Here is a 21192-nt window from a genome sequence, read left to right as displayed (position 1 = left end):
TAGGAAGTCGGCCCAATTGAAGGAAAGGGGCACGTCTTCTTCGGCTTCCTCTAGGTGCGCGATCAACTGTGCCTCTTGCCATGCGAGATACCAATTAACGGCATCACCGGCAAGATACATGGCTGACGTCAAAAATTTACTCTTTCCTGTTTTCTTAGTTGTCGCAAAATAAGCATTACATTGATGCAACCAAGAATGAATAACACTAGCATCCATCTTACCGTCATACTTACTGAACGTGTCTTCTCAGTGACTGGATTGTTGGAGTCTAAATCTCTGCTTGTGCTACCTGATGAACTGCCAACATCTTTGACCAGCTCGCGCTTCGAGGTGAGTACCTGTAGAACCAACTCTTGCATGCGTTGGTCTCTCTATGCCTCACATTCTAATTCCAAGGCCGCTCGTCTTTCTTCGGCCACTATGCGTTCGGCTTGCTCACGCTCAAGCTCATTAGCTGTCTTTTTTTCTTCGGTTACCAAGCGCACTTGCTCACGCTCATGCTCCAAGGCTACCTTTCTTTCTTCGGCCGCCAAGCGCGCTTGCTCACGTTCACGCTCCAAGGCTGCCGTTCTTTCTTCACGCTCGCGATCCAAGGCGGCGCGTTGCGCTTCTTGTTGTACCATCATGTCCATCATCGTTTTGGCCAAAGCCTCCATACGATTGGGTACAACCCGTGGCGTCGATGAGGAAGGGGGAGAGTCGGAAAAAACTCCCGGTGGGGAAAATTCTTCGTCACCACCTTATGCTCATCACCTTCACACAGAGTATTCATTCCGCTTCGGGTGATGACCATACACTGAGATCTTGGGTACTTAAGTTCGCGAGGAACTTGGGTTCTTGAGGTTCTTGGGTTCTTGAGGTTCTTGAGTTCTTGAGGTTCTTGAGGTCTTGAGGTTCTTGAGTTCTTCAGCTTGCAATCGGTGTTAGAGACGGCTTTTCTCTTACCCGAGCTCGACTCTTCCCTGCGGGCACACCCCTTGGCGGCCTTGTGCTCACACCAAGGTTGCTTTTTCCCACCTTACGTCGATTGGCCGGCCGCTAAGTGCACGGTCCGCTCTCAATGAGTGAAAAAAGGAACGAGGGGAGGAGCCCTTCTTTCTTGGGTTACCTGTCACTCTTCAAAAACACAAGTGAACTTGGCCGCACAAAGCAAAAAAAATTATGTGGTTATTTCCACGAGTGATACAAAACACTGCCAAAGCTTTGATACCAATGTAAGGTGCAGCGGAAGTGAATGTTGTTCTTGCTCAAGATGAATGCTCCGAACTGTGCTCAAGGGTTCCTTTTACTTATGGAAGGGAGAGCCTTCTGTTCCTTTAGTGAGAGAGTGCAATGATCACAAACAAAGTGAATGCTACTATGAATGAAGGTGATGAGACTGAGAGAGAGAGAGAGAGAGAGAGAGAGAGAGAGAAGAATACGACACCAGACGGTTCTCAGACCCTCCTCCAAGGACCCCCCTCTCTATGGCGAGAGAGGTCTGTGCTATTGATTGCACAAATCTGGTACAATGGTCTAGATGCAATGGACTTGCCGACGATGTCGACGACAACGATGAGGACGGGCTGAAATCTGAAAACACTAGGGGCTGAAATCTGAAATCTGCAAAACGCTGACTTTTTGTTGATCTCTGACAGTGTCAGGCGGCGATGGCGATGACGCGACGACGATGCACTAAAAAACCAAATGCTGAAAACTGCGGACAGTGGACTGAATCTGAAAACACTGGCACATCTGATGGTACGGCGAGGATCTATTGCGGGTAGGTGAGATCTGCGAGGCTAGGGGCGGGATCTGCTGTGTCTGAAGTGCTGAAAACTGAAAAAGTTGATGCATTGGGGCTGATCTGACGCCGGAAATTGCAAAACGCTAGGCTAGATCTGCAACTACAAAAACGCCAAGTGGAATCTACTGTAGCAAAAACGCCAGGCTGATCTGTAACCTGAAAACGCTATCTGCTGGGATCTGAAAACGTTGGCTGATCTGGGATGTCCAAAAACGCCAGGTTTGTCTTGTGGCTGAAACGCTAAGTCTCCTGCCAGTATTGCTAAGAAGGTGCACTACAAGTCGTTGGAACTTCTGCTGCCTCTTCTGCCAGAAAGTGCTAGCGCTAGGTTTCTTATATACTAACTTAGCAAATTTGCCCTACCCAGTTTTCCAACAAAAGTCACTTATTAAATAATAAGTGAAAAATGGATACATAGGGAAAATGGGTTCTGTGTACTGTAAAATGCTCATGATGGGCAATGACTGTCATGCTGATGATCATGTTGTGTGCAACCAGAGGATATGCAACTACTCTAAGTGCCTCGACATGCATGGCCTGCGCACAAGCTCACAAAGGTGCTAGAACACTTCCTAAGCTGACCAGAACCCTAGACCTGAAGTAGCTTGTCCACATGCACATAGGGTTAGATGTGCACGTGACACTATCTCTTGTGCTCACAAGATGGGGTTCCTCTTTGAAGCTTTGATGTTGCTTTGAAGTTCGCTTTTGAATGCTCGTGGAGCTTTTAAATGCGTATGGAAATACCCTTTAAATCCCTCTTGAAGCTTGAAAATAGGGGTACTTGAAACCTTTTGCTTCTATGCAATGTCACTAACGGCAGGAAACAGTCCCTTGTAACCTTTTGAAGACTTTGCTTGTGAGTAGAGATTCTTTCCGTGGGAAAGTGCCTTAAGCAAGAGCCTTGCTTAGGGGTTCCACTTGGAGCGAGCTCTAGTGGCTGCCCATGGGAAGGGGGGCCACACAGTGACGGACCCGAAAAACGTCTTCAAGTCCTTAAAGTCCGTAGCGATCGGACGGAGTATGACCAAGGACCGGTCTAAAAATCGGTGGGCCAAAACGGCTGGTCAAAAGCGCGTGTGCTAGCGGCCAATCAGTTCAGCCGGACCCGACAGGCAATTCAAAATAGTTTACCGTCTTGCTTCGGATCCACCGGGCGGTCAAGCCATGTGAGAGCACCTCCTTTTGTGGCTTTGATCCCTACAAGTAGGAGGTTCCTGTGCACTTAAAAGCTTTTTATCCCCACAAAAAACCTTGGCATTACATGCCTCCACACACATACACAAGAGTTGTTCTACGAGGGGTAAAGCTACACGCACACACACAAATGCCAACACACACCCAATAATAGCAAAATCAATTGGATGGGCTATCGGTGTCGGATTGAGGTGCTTGAAGGCTCGTCGGAGAGAGCTCAAGGAACACTAATCCCAGTGCCCACACACAATCAATGCAACGGTTTGAAGCTTAAGTGAGAGCAACTAGGGGAGTAGAAAAAATGCAAAATCAATACTAAAATGCAACCTGATGAAAACTAATGCTTTCTAATCAAGCTTGCCTAATCCATGGAGGGTAGTGGCCTCTTGGGTCTACCAAGGACGTGCCCACACATAGATACATTAGGGCTCGATTGGTAAGAGATGCAAAGAGAGAATGCTAATCTTACCATAAGTTCCGATACCACTTGTTACGCTAGGGTGGATCGACGAGACTAGCATTCATGTCGATAGCATTCATAATTACACTAGTAGAGAGAGAGAGAGAGAGAGAGAGAGAGAGAGAGAGAGAGAGAGAGAGAGAGAGAGAGAGAGAGACTCAAAACATGACTTGATTAATCATAAACTCATAAGATGCATACAATGGTTGATCCATACAATGGTTGATTAGGCAAAGGTTGAACAGAATGTGTACAAGAGTTTGCTACTTATATAGTAGCTCATATGGCTAGATGTACCTATCAAGGGTCACAGGTGCCTTTTCCCAAGGGTCAAGGGGCAACTCTCCAAAGGTCAAGAGTGGCTCCATAAAATGTGGAAAAGCTATGCTGATTGGGATGGCATTTGGACTCTTGTGCAACTCATCTGCCACATGAGCTAAGCCATTTGCCCTCACATGCTTACTTGCTTATTGGACTGCTTACTGTACAAGAGATGGTTCTTACACGCCAATTGTCGGTGCTAGGCCAAAGGCCACAAACCCAACAGTAGGGAACGCCTCAAATCCTTGTATCATACGCAATACTACATCTTTCGGAACAACCTCTCTCTCTACATGCAACTCCATCAAGAGGTGGATTGCAGTGTGTTGAACCAATAGGAGCCGATGTGTGTGTGAGAGCAAAAGGCATGGTTCTTCGATTCAATCAACCTTCAGCTATGCTTCCTTGATGGATGAAAATTCCATCCATTCAGCACACACTCTTCTCTCTTGTATATCTTACCCTCAAGACATACTTCCAAAAAAAAAAAGTCAAGGCCTCTCACAAGATGCGCATACAGAGGGTGGCTGGAGAGGGAAAAAAAGCAAGACTCGCAAAGCATCCATGGATAAATAGACACACCAAACATCCACGTGACTTCTCCACATCAACCTCCCAGCACTTTTATCCTTTTTTGGATACCCAAAGGATACACACATGTACATGGTTTTGTCTCATAGGCCGAATTCGGCCTCTAGAAGACGTTAAATAAGGCTCGCTCTCTCTCTCTCTCTCTCTCTCTCTCTCTCTCTCTCTCTCTCTCTCTCTCTCTCTCTCTCTCTCAGACTTGCCCAATGTGTCAGACAGGTGGAGACGGAGGAGCACTTCATGCTACGATGCCCAGCTTACTCAGAGCTTAGATAGAGATTTGGGATTGAGGGCACTCTCCAGACATGCATGAGGAGGAGAGACCAGACTCATGTGGGCCATTTCATCACAGGAGCACTCCACATACGTGAGGAGTCTACACGACCACGACCACATGACACTGGAGGTGTTCAGCAGACGATCACTCAGTTTTTCCAGAGAATGACTTCAGGGGATCCCACACCGCCGACGACGACTGGGCTGACACTCGAGCAGGCAGAGGCACAGCGAGCACGACGCCGACCCCGGGAGTCAGGATACCGACGGCCCCGTCTATACCAGCAGGATATACTGAGGATCCGTACACTTCATGAGCAGCAGCTGGAGAGGGCCCGCTCCACCACACATTGGAGAACCCACTTACATCGGGTTTTTCAGCCCCTCCCCCCCATGTACCACTTTTTATACCCATCACCCATTACACACTACTAGCCAGCTCTGATACGGGTATGAACTCACACTTTTACTTTCACTCAGCACGAGGTAGTCATTTTCTGTTGTGGCAGAGCTACATCCACAGCCATATATTCATATGGTCAGTATCTACGGTGCCAGAGCCATATATACCCATACCACCACACATTACCATCATACCACCACACTGCACATCCCGGTTCTAGATTAGCTTTCATTTCAGCATTTTATTTTCAGTATTTTCTTTTCCGGACACCCGGACTACCACTAGATGTACATTGATTTGTCTCATAGGCCGACTTCGGCCTTTAGAAGACGTAAATAAAGCTTTCTTTCTTTCTTTCTTTCTCTCTCTCTCATCCGCACATGGGTGTATGTGCGATTGATCTAGCAATTGTTATGTGAGCTTTTGCAAATTGTTACACACATAGATTAATCTCTTTAATAATTCTTGATTCCGCTGCACAAATATAAGTATCTTGACAAATAGGGTGCTCTAGCCGTTGGAACCCTTGAAATTGAGTACTCGGTTTCTACCATAGTCAAAGAGCATTCAAAGTACATTTCAAGCTCCATCAGCATCATAGAGTTCATATGACTAAATAATGGTCGATTTACAGACAATTGATTACATTTCCTTGAATTTGTTTTGTCCTAATAGTCATATGAAAAGCTGTTTGCTAACATTGAAGTTTTTCTTCCTATTCATATACTTAAGGTGGAATCTTAATAACAAGAGCGAGGAGGTTCTTGACAAGACGTTGAAGATGGACATGAAAAGCATCTACTTAAGGTGGATTATTTATAACAGAAGCCATTGGAGGAGGTTCTCGTTAAGGCGTTAAAAGATGGGCATGAAAAGCACCACCAATCCTCCAATGCCCCTGAAGATGCAACTAAAACAGCATCCCTGGTCTCTTCATAGATAGCAAATCCAAATCTGCTTATAGCCAGTAAATCCTTAACTATTGTCTTGCACTCAAGTCCACTCACCTTTGGAAGATCCTCTTGAAATAAGCATCCTATCAAGAGCTGCAGCAAGGCTCCATTACTGAAAATGAGCTAAAAAATTCAATAAACTATACTCAAATTCGAATCCATTTGCTTTTGATAAATTTCAGTACAGACCTATGGCCAATGCTGAAAACAGGCAAGCTTGAGATTTCATTGGTACTAATGCCCGGTATATTGCATTCACCATTCACAAGAGCATCTTTTCCTTGTTGAAATTTTGTGTACACTAACTCAGCAGCTAAGACGTGTTCAAATGTCACATTATATGGCGTTGCTACAATCAAAAAGTCCTGCTGCCTCAAAAGCTCAATGAACAAACTGTTAAAAGCAAACAAACCAAATAATTAGCTTAGATCACCACTTCCTTGGTTCCTTTCTAGTCTATATAGAAAAAACCACATTGTGAACACCTAGAAATGCAATGTATGCAGACCAAAAGCCGCTGAGTGGCAATAGGATTACAAACTAGTGCAGGTAAAAGCAAAGAAAGATATGAACTACCTAAAATTTTCAGTGACATAACATAGACCAGCTTATTGATCTGTTCTCCCAATTTCATCAGATGAATTGCCTACTATGAGTCACATTTCTACTAAGAAAGAAATAAAGAAGTGTGTTTCTGCTTACTTGATTTCTGCAAAGGAGAGGAATAGTTTGACACTGAAAGTTCACTCTGAAGTTGGATAAGAGTCGACTTAAGTTTATAAAGAGATATACCAAATAACACTATGTATTGCCTTTGCTGGCCTGGAACATTTACAGTAGAGCTTCTTGTTTAGGCTAGTTCTTGAAAGCAAATAACATTTGTGCTTTTTAGCACTTTAAAATACGAAAGTTGATTTTTTGTTTCTTTTAGGCTAAAGTGCTTGTAAAATGAAGGCCACCGTGCCATTGTTCACAGATCAGAGTATGTGGTCACACAAGAACAACTGTAACTCTTATCGGATTAATAAATAAAGAAATAACACCAGGGTCACTCAACTTGAGCGCCGACACTCTTTGGGAACTACACCTCTCCCGTGTAGTCTACAATCTGCAAGGGTGATTTGTTATGTTATGTTCCAGTCTTTCAATTGCACTTTGTGTGTTCAAGTGGATCATCCGCCCAACAGGTGATTATACTATATAGTGGTATCAGAGCTCAGCTTTCTTCTTCTTCTCATAAGAGGAACAATCACCTATGATGCAGGCTAACCCTCCCACTTTAGCAGAGGAAATTAATGGAGCTTGTAACAAACTTGGGCACCCCAAGTCTAGATTCCGTCGCGATGTCACAAGACGGGCACCATGTGCCAATAGAAAAGAGAAGATTGAACACATTTTTAGCACTTCAATAACAACTCAACTGAAAGGGAGAGACACACGCGGCACGGAGTGGCGGAATTCCAACCCAGAGAGTATTGGCCCCAAACCTTGGCGCCCCTTTCGGTATTTCTTTATATTGCATCAACACAGTACAAGCCGGTACTCCAAACTCTGCACCTTCTCCAGGAAGCATGCTAGAGAAAGAGCCCTAGCCTCATATTTAAAAGCCCTTGGCCTGAAAAGCAGTTACAATAAAAAGCTTTTAAAACTCAAAAGCTTCTGGTCCAAAAAGCAATGCCAAAAGCTGCCAACGTAATTTACGGAAATCCGTACAGCCTGCCACGTCATCAGCCAGCACAAAACGCGGAAATCCGTACAGCCTGCCACGTCATCATGTCAGCGCAATTTTCAAAAATCTGCCACGTCATCAGTTTTTGGTCTGTGTCCGGATCCTGCTTTATTTTCTTCCTTTATGTCACTTGGGGCCCCATCGAACGGGGTCCCCATAAGTTGGTAGGACTTCTTCTGTTACTTGTTCTTCTTAGGGTTTAGGCCCCTCGGCCACATCTGTAAGTTGGCTCCATTCTTTAGGCTTTGACACGTCAGCAGTTTGTTACATCTCCCCTTCTTGAAAGAGAGTAATCGTCTGCAATAACAGCATATCTGCAAAACAACTCCAGTTAGCTCAAAAATGTCCGAGGGTCATTTCGAGGGACAATCAATTTGCTCCTTTTATTACGAAGTTAGCTTCTCCTTTCAGCTCTTTTGATCAAGGAGTTGGCTTCTCCTTTCGGCTGTTTTGATCAAGGAGTTAGCTTCTCCTTTCTGCTCTTTTGATCAAGGAATTAGCTTCTCCTTTCGTCCAGTTCGGAACTCTTGATATTCCGGCGTAGTAAAATTAGCCATCACACCCAGACCGTACTGATCTTCCACAGGTGTCTTGATGCACTAAAATTACATACCCATGCAATCTCATCCAATTAGGAATATTCAGTAATTGGCACATCACAATGCAACACAAATGCTTACATATGCACGTTACAAGACACAACAAACAGCGTCGCTAAGCACTCCCCCGAGACAAACAGTCTGCAATATGAAGCTACTCAACGACTACCTCGTCACTCCCCCCGCAAATAACCTCAAAAGGTCCGGCCATGAGCTCAGAGGACTGTACAACCAAACACTCCCCAGACCGCAGTCTGCGTCGCTTGGAGGTTCAAGCATACAACCAAACGCTCCCCAGGCATCGGCCTGCGTCGTTCGGAGGTTTTCTAGCGTACAACAAAACGCTCTCGAGGCATCGGCCTACGTAGTTTCGATGTTTTCAAACATACAACGAAACGTTCCCCAAGCATTGATTGGCCTACGTCGTTCCGAGGTTCAAACAATACCAAAACAATATTTCTCACTTCTCCACTTGGGAGTAAAATCACCAATCAATGAAACCAGTATTAAAACTAGAGTCAAACATTTCAAATCGGCACCAAGTAAGGTTCAAAACAAATACCATCCATTTCAAACAAATTCCAAACAGGATCACCAAAAAAGTTTTCAAACAGTTTTCAAACTTAAAAAGCAATCTCGACATTAGTCGAGCTCGAAAAGTCGACTGACTTTCCATCCTGAAACCTGCACCAAAAATTAGGGTTAGGTTTCTTCCATAAGGTCGTAGCCGAGCACAGCATGGTCCATCAGCTCTTGGACAAACAGTGTTTCTTTGGCGGCGATGATAGTCCCAAGATAGCAATCTCACTAGACCTCCAAGGTCATCTGCTCGTGAAGAGACATCTACTGAGAGATGTCGAGAAATTTCATGTTATAATCTGATAGGGTTTCCATGGCAAGCATTTCAAGATACCCCACTCTACAAGAAGTTGCACTCCGAAGGAAGATGTCAGAAACCATATAACTTCAAGCAAAATTTTTCTTGAAAGCTTGCCACGTACTTGGAGTATGCTGCTTGGTAGCTGCAGACATCAACATCTGCATGGCACTGCTTCTAAGAAAAAACAGTGACTTGAAACAAATCTGGATCCTTCTCTTGCAAGTGATCTTAATTGGCTTATGCCCTGTAAGACATGAGCGGTGAAGACGAGAGAGCGCCCGATGCACGATGAAGTAAGGGTGGGAGTGGCTAATAAGTCCGGGTTGGAGGGCGAAGATACCTCAAATAAAATTCCAATAGCTCTGTCAGCTCTTTTGTAGGACCGGCATGCTTTCAGAAAAGCACACGCCTAATGCTTTGATACCACTGTCACAAGACGGGCGACACGTGCCAATAGAAAAGAGCAGACTGAACAAACTTTTAGCTCTTCAATAACAAGTGAACTGAAAGAAAGAGACGACAAGCGACACGGAGTGGCGGAATTTCAGTAGTTCTTTATATTGCATCAACACAGTACAAGCCGGTACTCCAAACTCTGCACCTTCTCCAGGAACCATGCCAGATAAAGAGCCCTAGCCTCATATTTAGAGGCCCTTGGCCTGAAAAGCAATTACAGTAAAAAGCTTTTAAAACTCAAAAGCTTCTGGTCCAAAAAGCAATGCCAAAAGCTGCCAGCGTAATTTACGGAAATCCGTACAGCCTGCCACGTCATCAGCCAATGCAAAACGCGAAAATCCGTACAACCTACCATGTCATCATGCCATCGCAATTTTCGAAAATCTGCCACGTCATCAGTTTTTGGCGTGTGTCTGGATCCTGCTTTATTTTCTTCCTTTATGTCACTTGGGGCCCCATCGAACGGGGTCCCCATAAGTTGGTAGGACTTCTTCTGTTACTTGTTCTTCTTAGGGCTTAGGCCCCTCGGCCACATCTGTAAGTTGGCTCCATTCTTTAGGCTTTGACACGTCAAAAGTTTGTTACACGCGACAAGAGAGAGAATCACTTAAAATACTTCACAACTTTAAAATCACAATTCAATTTGGTCGACAAGGCCCGACGTAGTTCCGTGCCCAGAGAGATTGGCCCCAAAGACTGGCACCCCTTTCGGTATTTCTTTTATATCAAGCTTTTAGTAAAGTACAACTCCCGAAGGGTCCTCCTCTCTCAAACTATATGTCCAAATGCTCTGAGAAGTGAGGCCCTTAGGACTCTTTTATTCTTATAAGGGATGCCAAAAGCAGAGCCCCAAAGGCTATTAAACTCAAAAGCAAACAGTCCCTAAAGCAATTTGTTCCAAAAGCAACTGATCCCAAAAAAACGCATCAGCGCAATTTGCGAAAATCCGTACAACAGCCACATCAGCATGTCAGCGCGATATGCGGAGATCCGTACTGCTGTCTGTACAGTTTCTGCCATGTCAACACCTATCCATACGGTTTCTGCCACGTCAGCACTTGTCCGTACTGCCACGTTAGCACATCTGCTCGTACAGTTTATGCCCGCAGGTGGTCATGCCACCTCACCAGTTTGTGACATACCCTCCTCTTGAAAGAATTGTAATCGCCCTCAATTACGCCTACAATATAAACAAAGGCCATAAATTGTCTTAGTAGACACTAATTGTTAGTATCGATGCACTAGACACGACACATCTAGCACATGTACAAAGACGGCAGTCACATCACTGCACATGACATCACACGACATCACATGACAATCAATCACAAAACATCCATTCCAAATCTCAGACAATGACTGCCAGCAACGTTTTTAGTAACCACATCTAGATCCATTCTGGACCTCATTTAACTATTGTAACAAACTGTTGACGTGTCAAAGCCTAAGAATGGAGCCAACTTACAGATGTGGCCAAGGGGCCTAAACCCTAAGAAGAACAAGTAACAGAAGAAGTCCTACCAACTTATGGGGACCCCGTTCGATGGGGCCCCAAGTGACATAAAGGAAGAAAATAAAGCAAGATCCGCACACACGCCAAAAACTCATGACATGGCAGATTTCCGAAAATTGCGTTGGCATGATGACGTGGCAAGCTGTACGGATTTCCGCGTTTTGCACTGGCTGATGACGTGGCAAGCTATACGGATTTCCGTAAATTACGCTCGCAGCTTTTGGCATTGCTTTTTAGACCAGAAGCTTTTGAGTTTTAAAAGCTTTTTACTGTAATTGCTTTTCAGGCCAAGGGCCTCTAAATATGAGGCTAGGGCTCATTCTCTGGCATGCTTCTTGGAGAAGGTGCAGAGTCTGGAGTACCGGCTTGTACTGTGTTGATGCAATAAAAAGAAATACCGAAAGGGACGCCAAGGTTTGGGGCCAATACTCTCTGGGGTGAAATTCCACCACTCCGTGTCGCGTGTCGTCTCTCTCTCTCAGTTCAGTTGTTATTGAAGTGCTAAAAGTCTATTCAGTCTGTTCTGTTCTATTGACACGTGGTGCCCACCTTGTGACAACTATTGTATAGACTCGGACTTTCTTTCGAGACAATAGTCTCGAATTTCTTTGGGAAGGCCACAACAAAATCGTTCAATCTGCTCCTTAAAACTGATCTTCTTAAAGGACGAAACAGGTAGGAAAATTTCCCAAAATCTTTCACAGTAAGAATCCAAAGATTCTGTCTTAACCATCCGAACATGGTTCCAATCAGTAATCACGTCTCGTTCGTATTCTTGTGTGAGTCATGAAGAAATGAAGAGTTTCTTAAATTTCAACCACTTTGTCGGCGCTTGTTTCCTTAACAAGCGAGTGGACCACCATGTCCATGCATGGCCTTTCAGAAAGGATGTCGCCCGTCTGATCTTGGAGTGCTCTGTATAGCAGCCTCCAAAAAATAATATGTCAAATTATTGGACAAAGGCTAAAGCCTTGGGAGCATCTCAAAACCCTAAAAAGTGCCAAAACTTTACTGCTTGTCCTCCCTCTTTGAATTCTTTGGGCTTTTTGCCCTTGTCGTCAAGGAAATCATATCGATTGGCTCTGTAAAAATGCTTTCTTTTTGCATAAAACATGTGATCTTTCCATCGTTTCTTGTCCTTCCTGTCCTCATCACTCGAGTCAGAAGAAGATGAGGTGTCCGAGCTGTCAGAAGATGAGGACGAACTGGGCAATCCTTCGAAGCATGCACACTACTACTGCTTTCTGGCGTTTTCAAAAGTGGATTTTTTGACCCTTTTCCGACGGCTTCTTCGTGTCCAGAAGCTGATTGATTTAGGCCTGGACCGCAACATGGAGTTCTTCTTCAATAAACATTCTCGAAGTAGGAGGCTTCTTGATCACTGGTTTGATGGGTGGTTGTGTGGCTTTCTGCCAATGAGTGTCCACTTCTGCGATGGATTGCTGAGGCAAAAATTTTGCAAATTTCAAATCCGTCACAATTTTAATCATCTCAACCTGTTGTCGACGTTCCATCTCTTCAAGTTCGTACTGAGTAGGCCGAGGTGGGCGTACTCTTCCTCTGTTTGATCATGAGAATCTTCTTCGTGATCTCCTCCCGCATTAGCAGATGTAGAAGAAGTCGACTGATTCTTGTTAGAATCCATAAGTAATGTGAGATTCTTCATGGCTTTATGCCCTGCATTGAAGCATGGCTCTTGGTTGGATTTGCATTCCATAGCCAAGAGTGTTGGTGTAGGCACTCCACCTCTCAACAAGCTTGGAGAAGAAGATGGAGTTCCTCCAATTTCACCAAGTGAGAATATTTTTAAAAAAATGAGTATATGAGAGATGCATACCCCCCCAGCATACCCCTTGCTTGCTTTGGGCGAGCCCTCCTTTTTGCTCAAGCTTGAAGCTCATTGGACCCCTCTCCCCCTAGTCAATCACATGCACCATGCATTTCAAGCACATGGGTAGTCTTTGGACAAGTGTCCTCCTTACCCCTTTAAGAGAGAGAGCTTGAAAATATCTAGATATTTGTTGAATTGAACTAGAAACTCATTGGACTCCTCTTTAGCCCAACCAATAGGATTCAAGCACACCATGTGGCTAAGTATAGGGAGATTCTAGCATGTGTCCCATGTGCCGCTTCAGAAAGGGGGTGCCCTTTGGGTGAGTGGGAGGTTAAGTCAAAGATTTCTCAACTTTGGAGCTTTCCCCCTCCTTTGTAGGGTCTCTTTTTGACTCAAGCACCTTACCTCCCATGCATGGGAAGCTTCTCAAGCACCTTCCTCATCAAGCATGACAAGCACCTCAAGCACCTTAGTCATCAAGCACCTCAAGCACCTTGGTCATCAAGCATGACAAGCAACTCAACCACCTTAGTCATCAAGCACGACAAGCACCTCAAGCTTAGGTCAAGTCCCCACCTCAAGCTCAGCCCTAGCTTGCATAGGGTCAAAGGACTTTTAACACTAACTGAAACCGGCCCGTAGGGCGGTAGGCGTTGGCTTTCACCCGAAATTCTTTACTTTAAACACACACACACAGAGCACTTTGCAAAGAGAACCTGCGACGGGAGTTCACACTTGATCACACACACGGCTCGGAAGCTAGAATGCTCCGAGCAGACGCCCACAACTTGTAGGCCCCAAAATTGGCGCCCCTTTCGGTATTTCTTTATTCTTTAGGAGGGTAAATTACAAGGTAAGGTCCTGGGAATCCTTCACGTGTATCCACCTAGATACCATTTGATTTGGCCAAATTTCGGCAGCATAACAGCCCCAAAACTTGCGCGAAACCAATTCCCCTGCTGGAACTCGCTTGCACTGTCGTATACCCTCTGATTCCTGTCCAAAAACAGTAAATTCAGCACGCTGTATTTACTGGTTTTTGCCCTGTTTTCAGCCCCAAACAGTCCCCTAACTGTCCTTTGCCAGTGGGGCACGATTCCCAATGATCCTGGCGTCCGTATGGCTGAAAAACAGTCAAATTACAGCGCATACACAGCGCTGATTTTGCACCTGTACGGTGAGGTTATGACCCTCACCAGTGCCTGCTTTGGAGCAGCAGTTAGCTACCCCTGTTCCTGCTCAAGGAAGCTCTTGCCTCAGCACAAAAGCATGAACCCACACAACTGTACATCAGTCAAATGAGTAGCCCTCTTGTGGGGCATCACATAACTGCACGTAGGGGAGAAAGAGAGCAGTATGTAGCGTGCGGGGCATCACTCCCGTCACCATACTGTGCATAGAGGGCAAGGTAAGCATTCCATAGCTTCTGTACCTGTTGCAATCCGCCTGTGGCTGAAAATGGCGCCCCCTTTGATGATATGCAGCTCTTTTTTGCCTCCAAGAGTGGCAGAATCGCTCACAAGCTGACACGTCGCCCAGTTTCCGAGTTTGGGCTTTCCCTGCTAAAAATATCTCAACTGGTGCGTCAGTTGACTTCGCGGCAGAGTTGTAAAGTGTTCCCCTAGTCATACCGAAGGTAATGACGCGAACACATTTCGTGGCCCAAAATAGCAGTTCCCTAAATTTTAGGAGATGCTTCCGTTGGGCTCCCACTGGTCTTCTGACCATCTATCCTCATTGGGACCGCATCCAAAAATGCAATGTGGCCCAACTGTCGGATACTTTTTGTTGGTAGTCCCACCTTGACTTTATGCCTTAATTGAGTTCACTTCCTAGTATCCACCAACTTGCTAAGTGCGACGGGGGGACCTATATGATCTTGCTCTGAGCCTAGACATCCTCTTACCATACGAATTCCAGTGCCGACCACTTCCCGTCTGCGGGTGAATCTACCGTTCACATTGGCCATCGAATGTCCGACCGTTTGCTACTTCAAAAAGAGGGTCTCAAAATAAATAAAATAAACCCCATTGGAAAGAAACCAACAACCAAGGTTAGCAGTTGCCACATCTCTGTGACATGGTTAATAATTGCCACGTCCTCGTGACATACCCCCCTCTTGAAATCGCAAACGTCCTCGATTGCATACCATAAATACACGCCACTGATGATCTTGTGCTATCAACACTCTTTTATCATCGCATGTATCCGCAAGAAAGGTCGTAACATACATAGATACAAATGACTTAATGAGGCCTTCATACTTTTGCCATTTCTATCTATGGCACTGAATTCATATGTACATTCGATGTACTAGCTCTATCATTACCCCTCCTTTGCACACGTTGGGTTGGGGCATAAGTAGGCTGTAACCCAAAGGCTTCAAGGTAAAGCTGCAATACATTTGGTGACTCTGACAGTTCATGCTCTTCCATCCACTTTGCATCCATAGGCGGATAGTTCTTGAACTTCACCAAATAGCGTCTTGCAACTTGTCCTTTTACTTTTCTATCCTTATGTGCCAAAACTTGCTCAGGTACCAGGATCTCATCAAGTTCCTCAACTTCTGGCTGATCCTCAACTGGCATATCTTCTGGCACATCACCCACGAAGGGTCTTAGAAGACTCACGTGACACATTATGAATCTTCCACACATCAGGCAATTTCAGCATGTAAGCCACATCGCTGATCTTGTCAAGCACTTGAAAAGGCCCATAGTATCGCATGCTGAGCTTAGGAAACAGCCGTTCCTTGCCCTTCATCTTCTTTAACCTTGCCTTTTCGAACCTTAAGAGAACCCAATCACCAGGTGATAGTAGCAATTCACGACGGTGACGATCAGCAGCCTTTTTCTGTTTTGCCAGAGTCTTCTCCAAGGCAACTTTAATCTTCTTATACATCTCATCCAAGTTCTCAACATATCGATCTGCCTCAAAGATCTTGTCCTTTGTATGCAAAATGGGAGGAACCTTTTTGCCGCCTTCAACAATTTCAAAAGGTGCTTTGCCAGTAGACGAATGCACTGTATTATTGTACGCATACTCAAGCATAGGCAAATACTGTTCCCAGTTGCCCTTATTATCTGACACATAGCATTTCAGCAGATCTAAGACAGTAGAATTGGCCTCTTCTGACTGTCCATCAGTTTGTGGATGAAACGAAGACGAGAACTTGAGCGTAGTACCCATGTTCTCAAACAATCCTCTCCAGAACAAACTGGTCATGCGAGGATCACGATCACTGATAATCGATTGTGGCATACCATGGTACTTAAACACATTGTACATGAACAAGCGTGCCATCTGATCAGATTTTATCTTCTTCCTGACAGGGATAAAATGGGCCTGCTTGCTGAACCTGCAGATAATGGTCCATATACCATCATTCCCTGTTGGCGTCCTTGGAAGATCAAAGATAAAGTCCATAGCAATGCTTTTCCATGGCTTATCCGGAATCGGCAGTGGTTGTAACAACCCTGGTGCCTTTTGCCTGTCAAACTTGACCTTTTGGCAAACTATGCATGCTCGCACAAAGGCATCCACATCTCTCCTCAAGGTAGGCCAATAGAAGAATGTCTCTACCGCCTTAACTGTCGCATCAATGCCACGATGCCCTGCATACGGTGGGACATGACTCTCTTCCATGACCTTATGTCGCAGTGGCCTAGTGACACAAAGTCTGCCATGCATCATCATAAAACCATCTATGAGGAGGTAGTGCTCGTGATGTTGCCCCTCTTGTAACTGTTCAAAGATCCTTGCAAAATCTTCATCAGCAGTATACTGTTCCTTCATGTCATCTAACTCATGATGATAAGGAATTGACACAGCTGAAATTTGTGGCTTTCTTGATAACGCATCAGCCACAACATTCTGCTTGCCTTCCACATGCATAATCTGGAAGTGGAACATGGAAAGAATGTTTGCCCATCGCATATGCTTTTCGGATAACTTTGACTGTGTCAAGAAGTATCGCAAGGTCTGATGATCTGTTTGGACAACAAAATCAGCACCTAAGAGGTAGTGCTTCCAACTAGAAAGCGCATGAATCACGGCCAAGAGCTCTTTCTCATAGACTTGCATAGTCCTCTCTGGCCCTTGCAAAATTCGGCTTTCATAGGCTACTACCCGTCCATCTTGCATTAGCACTGCTCCGATGCTACTGCCACACGCGTCACACTGGACCACAAATGACTTTTTGAGATCTGGCAAAACAATAACTGGATCTGAAGTCAACTTTTCCTTTAAGAGACTAAAAGCTGAAATCTCTTTTTGGGTCCATCTGAAAGTGTACGTGGATGACATGTTGATTGCTGGCAAGCACTTGGAAGAAATTTCAACTTTGAAGTCAAAGATGGCAAAATCGTTTGACATAAAAGACATGGGTGAGGCAAGTCATATACTTGGTATGCGCATTGAGAGAGACAGATCAAAGAAGTTAATTTGGTTATCTCAAACAGAGTATATTGACAAGGTTTTGCAACGTTTCAATATGCACAAGGGAAAGGCATTGAGTGTTCCATTGCCACCATATGTGAAACTTAGAAAACAAGATTGTCCTGTGTCTCAGGAAGAACAGGCTGAAATGGATAAGATTCCATATGCGTCTGCAGTGGGTAGTTTGATGTATGCAATGATTGCTACTCGCCCAGACATTGCATTTGCAGTGGGAGTAGTAAGTCGATACATGTCAAACCCAGGCAAGAAACATTGGGAGGCAGTGAAAGGAATATTGAGATACCTGAAAGCTACAAAGAGTATGCGTATATGCTATGGGAGTCAGGAGCTAAGTGTAAAGGGTTTAACAGACTCAGATTATGCAGGTGACTTAGACAACCGAAAGTCTACGTCAAGGTATGTCTTTACATTGGCTGGTGGAGCAGTATCATGGCGTTCTAGATTACAAGATTGTGTTACTCAGTCTACTACAGAGGCTGAATATGTTACAGCGTCAAAGGCATGCACAGAATCAATTTGGCTTAATCGACTAGTAACAGATTTGGGAATCAAAGAAGAGATACCTGTGTTATATTGTGATAGTCAGAGTGCTATACAATTGGCTCACAATCCAGTTCATCACTCAAAGACAAAGCATGTGGATGTGAAGTATCATTTCATCAGGGAAATGCTCGAGGATAAGCAAATTCAGCTTGTCAAAGCTCACACCACAGAAAATCCTGTTGATCTACTTACAAAAGGACTTCCCTCAGAGAGCTTTGCGCATTTTCGCAAGCAGTTAGGTGTAGGGTAGTACATCACTTCTCTACATCTCTTGTATATTAGCTTGTATAGTAGCTTCTCTCACACTTAAAGTACCACATTGGACTTTAAGTGGGAGGTTGTTGGGGTATAAAGCCCAATGTGGTCGCCCAGATAGGTGGGCGGGCCGCCAGGTATATACACATATTCTTTTGTAAAAACCTAATAAGAACTCACTATGCTCTACACATTACAACAGAGTGAGTTCACCATATCGTCGTGCTCTTCTTCTCGCACTCTCTCTCGCGTCGCGCTTCCGCTCGTACTCCTTCAACCCGAAGCGGAACGGATACTTTGCGTGAAGGTGATGAGTATGAAGGTGGCAAAGAAGAATTTTCCCCACCAGGAGGTTTTTCCGACCCTCCCCCTTCCCCATCTACGCCACTGTTTGCACCAAATCCTATGGAGGCTTTGGTCAAGTCGATGATGTACATGATTCTACAACAAGAGGTGCAACACGCCACCTTTGATCGCGAGCGCGAGCAAGCGCGCTTGGCGGCCAAAGAAAGACAGTTAGCCTTGGAGCGTGAGCGCGAGCAAGCGCGCTTGGCAGCCGAAGACAGAAGGGTAGCCTTGGAGAGTGAGTGTGAGCAAGCGCACTTGGCGGCCAAAGAAAGACGAGCAGCCTTGGAGTTAGAGCGTGAGGTGCAGAGAGATCAACGCATGCAAGAGTTGCTCCTACACGTACTTACCTCGAAGCTCGAGCCAGTCAAAGATGTTGGTAGTTCATCATGTAGCACAAGCAGAGATTCGGACTCCAATAACCCCGTCACTGAGAAGTTGACATTCAATAAGTATGACGGTAAGATGGATGCTAGTGTTATTCATTCTTGGTTGCATCAATTTAATGCTTATTTTGCGACAACTAAGAAGACAGGGAATAGCTAGGTTTTGACAACAGCCATGTACCTTGCCGGCGATGCCATTAATTGGTATCACGCATGGCAAGAGGCACAGTTGACCACGTACCTAGAGAAAGCGGAAGAAGACGAGTCCCTTTCCTTCAGTTGGGCCGTCTTCCAAGACAAGCTCAAGACGCAGTTTATGCCTCCTCAGTACCTAGCACGATTGAAAGAAAATTGGCGCAATCTCAAGCAAAATGGTATGCCAGTCATGTCTTTTTCTAACTGTGTTTTGCAGCTCAGCACCCAATTACGCAAATCGGATGATAAGCACAAAGAGGCATTCCTTTCTGGGTTAGACGAATATATCAAGTTTGATGTAGAAGTCTTCGACCCCGTGGATCTCAGCAAGGCGGTAGCAATTGCTCTCTCCCAAGAGAAGGAAAGCCTAAGGAGAACAAGTCTTCTCAAAGTACCTCTCAGACTCCTCAGAACCCACAGAATGGTAAGAACGATAAGAATGGTAAGAACGGTAACTCTTGTAGCCAATCTTCCTCTAATACTTCAAAAAAGAACACTCAAAATGAATCTAAGGGTAAAGCTAACACACCTGCTAAACCTAAGCTAACCCCAGATGAAAAAGTTGCACAAGGAATCATAGGAGGATACATAACGCCAGACGAACAAGTCATTTATTCTAAGAAAGGAAGATGTAATCTGTCACGTGCACATCTAATCCTATGTGTACGTGGACAAGCTACTTCATGACATGGGTTCAGTTCAAATCAGTTCAGTTAGCCTAGCTTAGAAAGTGATCTGGCACTTTTGTGAGTCTGTTCGCAGGACGTGCATGTCCAGACAGTTAGAGTAGATGCATATCCTCTGGTTCCACACAGCATGATCATCAAATTTCCATCAGAACCCATCGGGAGCATTTTTACAGTGCATAGACCTATTTTCCCTATTTTAGCCATTTTTCACTTATTATTTTTAAGTGACTTGTTGGGAACTAGGTAGGCCAATTTTAGCAAGTAACTATATAAGCAAACTAGCACTAGCACTTTCTGGCAGAAGAGGCAGCAGGAACTTCGGTTCAACAGGTACCTTCTCAGTAGGACCCCCAACAGGCCTAGCGTTTTTGCATCACAGCCAGGACCTAGCGTTTTTCATCCACATACCAGCCTTGGCGTTTTTGCATGGCAGATCAGCCTCCGCGACAACAAGATACAGCAGATCAGCCCTAGCGTTAGCAGATTCCACAGCGACAACAAATCAGCCCTAGCGTTAACAGATTTCCTCAGCAAGGATAGTTTTCAGCCCTAGCGTTTTTGGTTGCAGATCAGCCTCGGCAATTTGCAATTCCATCGCGACGGAATCAACAGTAGCACCAGCGTTTTCAGTTTTCAGCATCAAGACTCCGCAAAAGAACCCCCAAACCTCGCAGATCTCACCTTCCCGCAACAGATCCTCGCCGCACGGTCAAATCAGCCACAGTTTGCAGTTTCAGCCCGGAAAACGCAGATTTCAGCATCTGCGTTTTCAGTGCGTCGTCGTTGCATCGTCGTCATCGACATCGTCACCGACATAGAGTCAAAATTCAGCAGATAGAAGATTTGCAGATTTCAGCCCTTAGCGTTTTTAGATTTCAGCCCATCTCGTCGTCGTCGACATCGTTGGCAACTCCAAGCATTGTAGAGTTTTGTGCGATCAATAGTAAACCGCTCTCGCCATAGAGAGTGGGGCCTTCGGAGGGTTTGACAACATTCTGGTGTCGTATTCTTCTCTCTCTATCTCTCAGTCTCATGCACCTTCATTCACAGTGTTCACCACTTTCTCACTAAAGGAACGGAAGGCTCTCCCTTCCGTAAGTAAAAGGAACCTTGAGCACAGTTCGGAGCACTCATCTTGAGCAAAGTTCAACATTCACTTCCGTTGCACCTTACATTATCACTGTCACGACAAGGGTCATATAAAGAAAACATGTCCTAAGATTGAATCTAACAAATCTAAAGAACCCATGGAACCCACATCCTCTATTAATGCCATAAATGAGCACACTACTGTCCCCCAAGTTTCTCATGATCCTCTCATTGACG

General features: G+C 45.0%; 1 protein-coding gene across 1 annotated transcript in view; it reads right to left on the bottom strand.

Annotated features, from left to right (window-relative positions):
• LOC147464540 (initiation factor 4F subunit (DUF1350)) overlaps window positions 1–21192 on the bottom strand; it is a 98681-nt gene that overhangs the window by 41633 nt on the left and 35856 nt on the right. The window contains exons 2-3 of the mRNA XM_086515427.1: window positions 6174–6377; window positions 6039–6096 (exon numbers count right to left, since the gene is read on the bottom strand). Coding sequence (XP_086371553.1) covers window positions 6039–6096; window positions 6174–6377 — 262 coding nt within the window. The remainder of the gene's footprint in view (window positions 1–6038; window positions 6097–6173; window positions 6378–21192) is intronic.

This window comes from Adiantum capillus-veneris, chromosome 1 (genome assembly GCF_014529385.1).
Source record: "Adiantum capillus-veneris isolate H3 chromosome 1, ASM1452938v2, whole genome shotgun sequence".
Classification (NCBI taxonomy): domain Eukaryota; kingdom Viridiplantae; phylum Streptophyta; class Polypodiopsida; order Polypodiales; family Pteridaceae; genus Adiantum; species Adiantum capillus-veneris.
The sequence above is the reverse complement of the archived record's forward strand: the minus strand, read 5'-3'. Positions and strand labels throughout refer to the sequence as shown.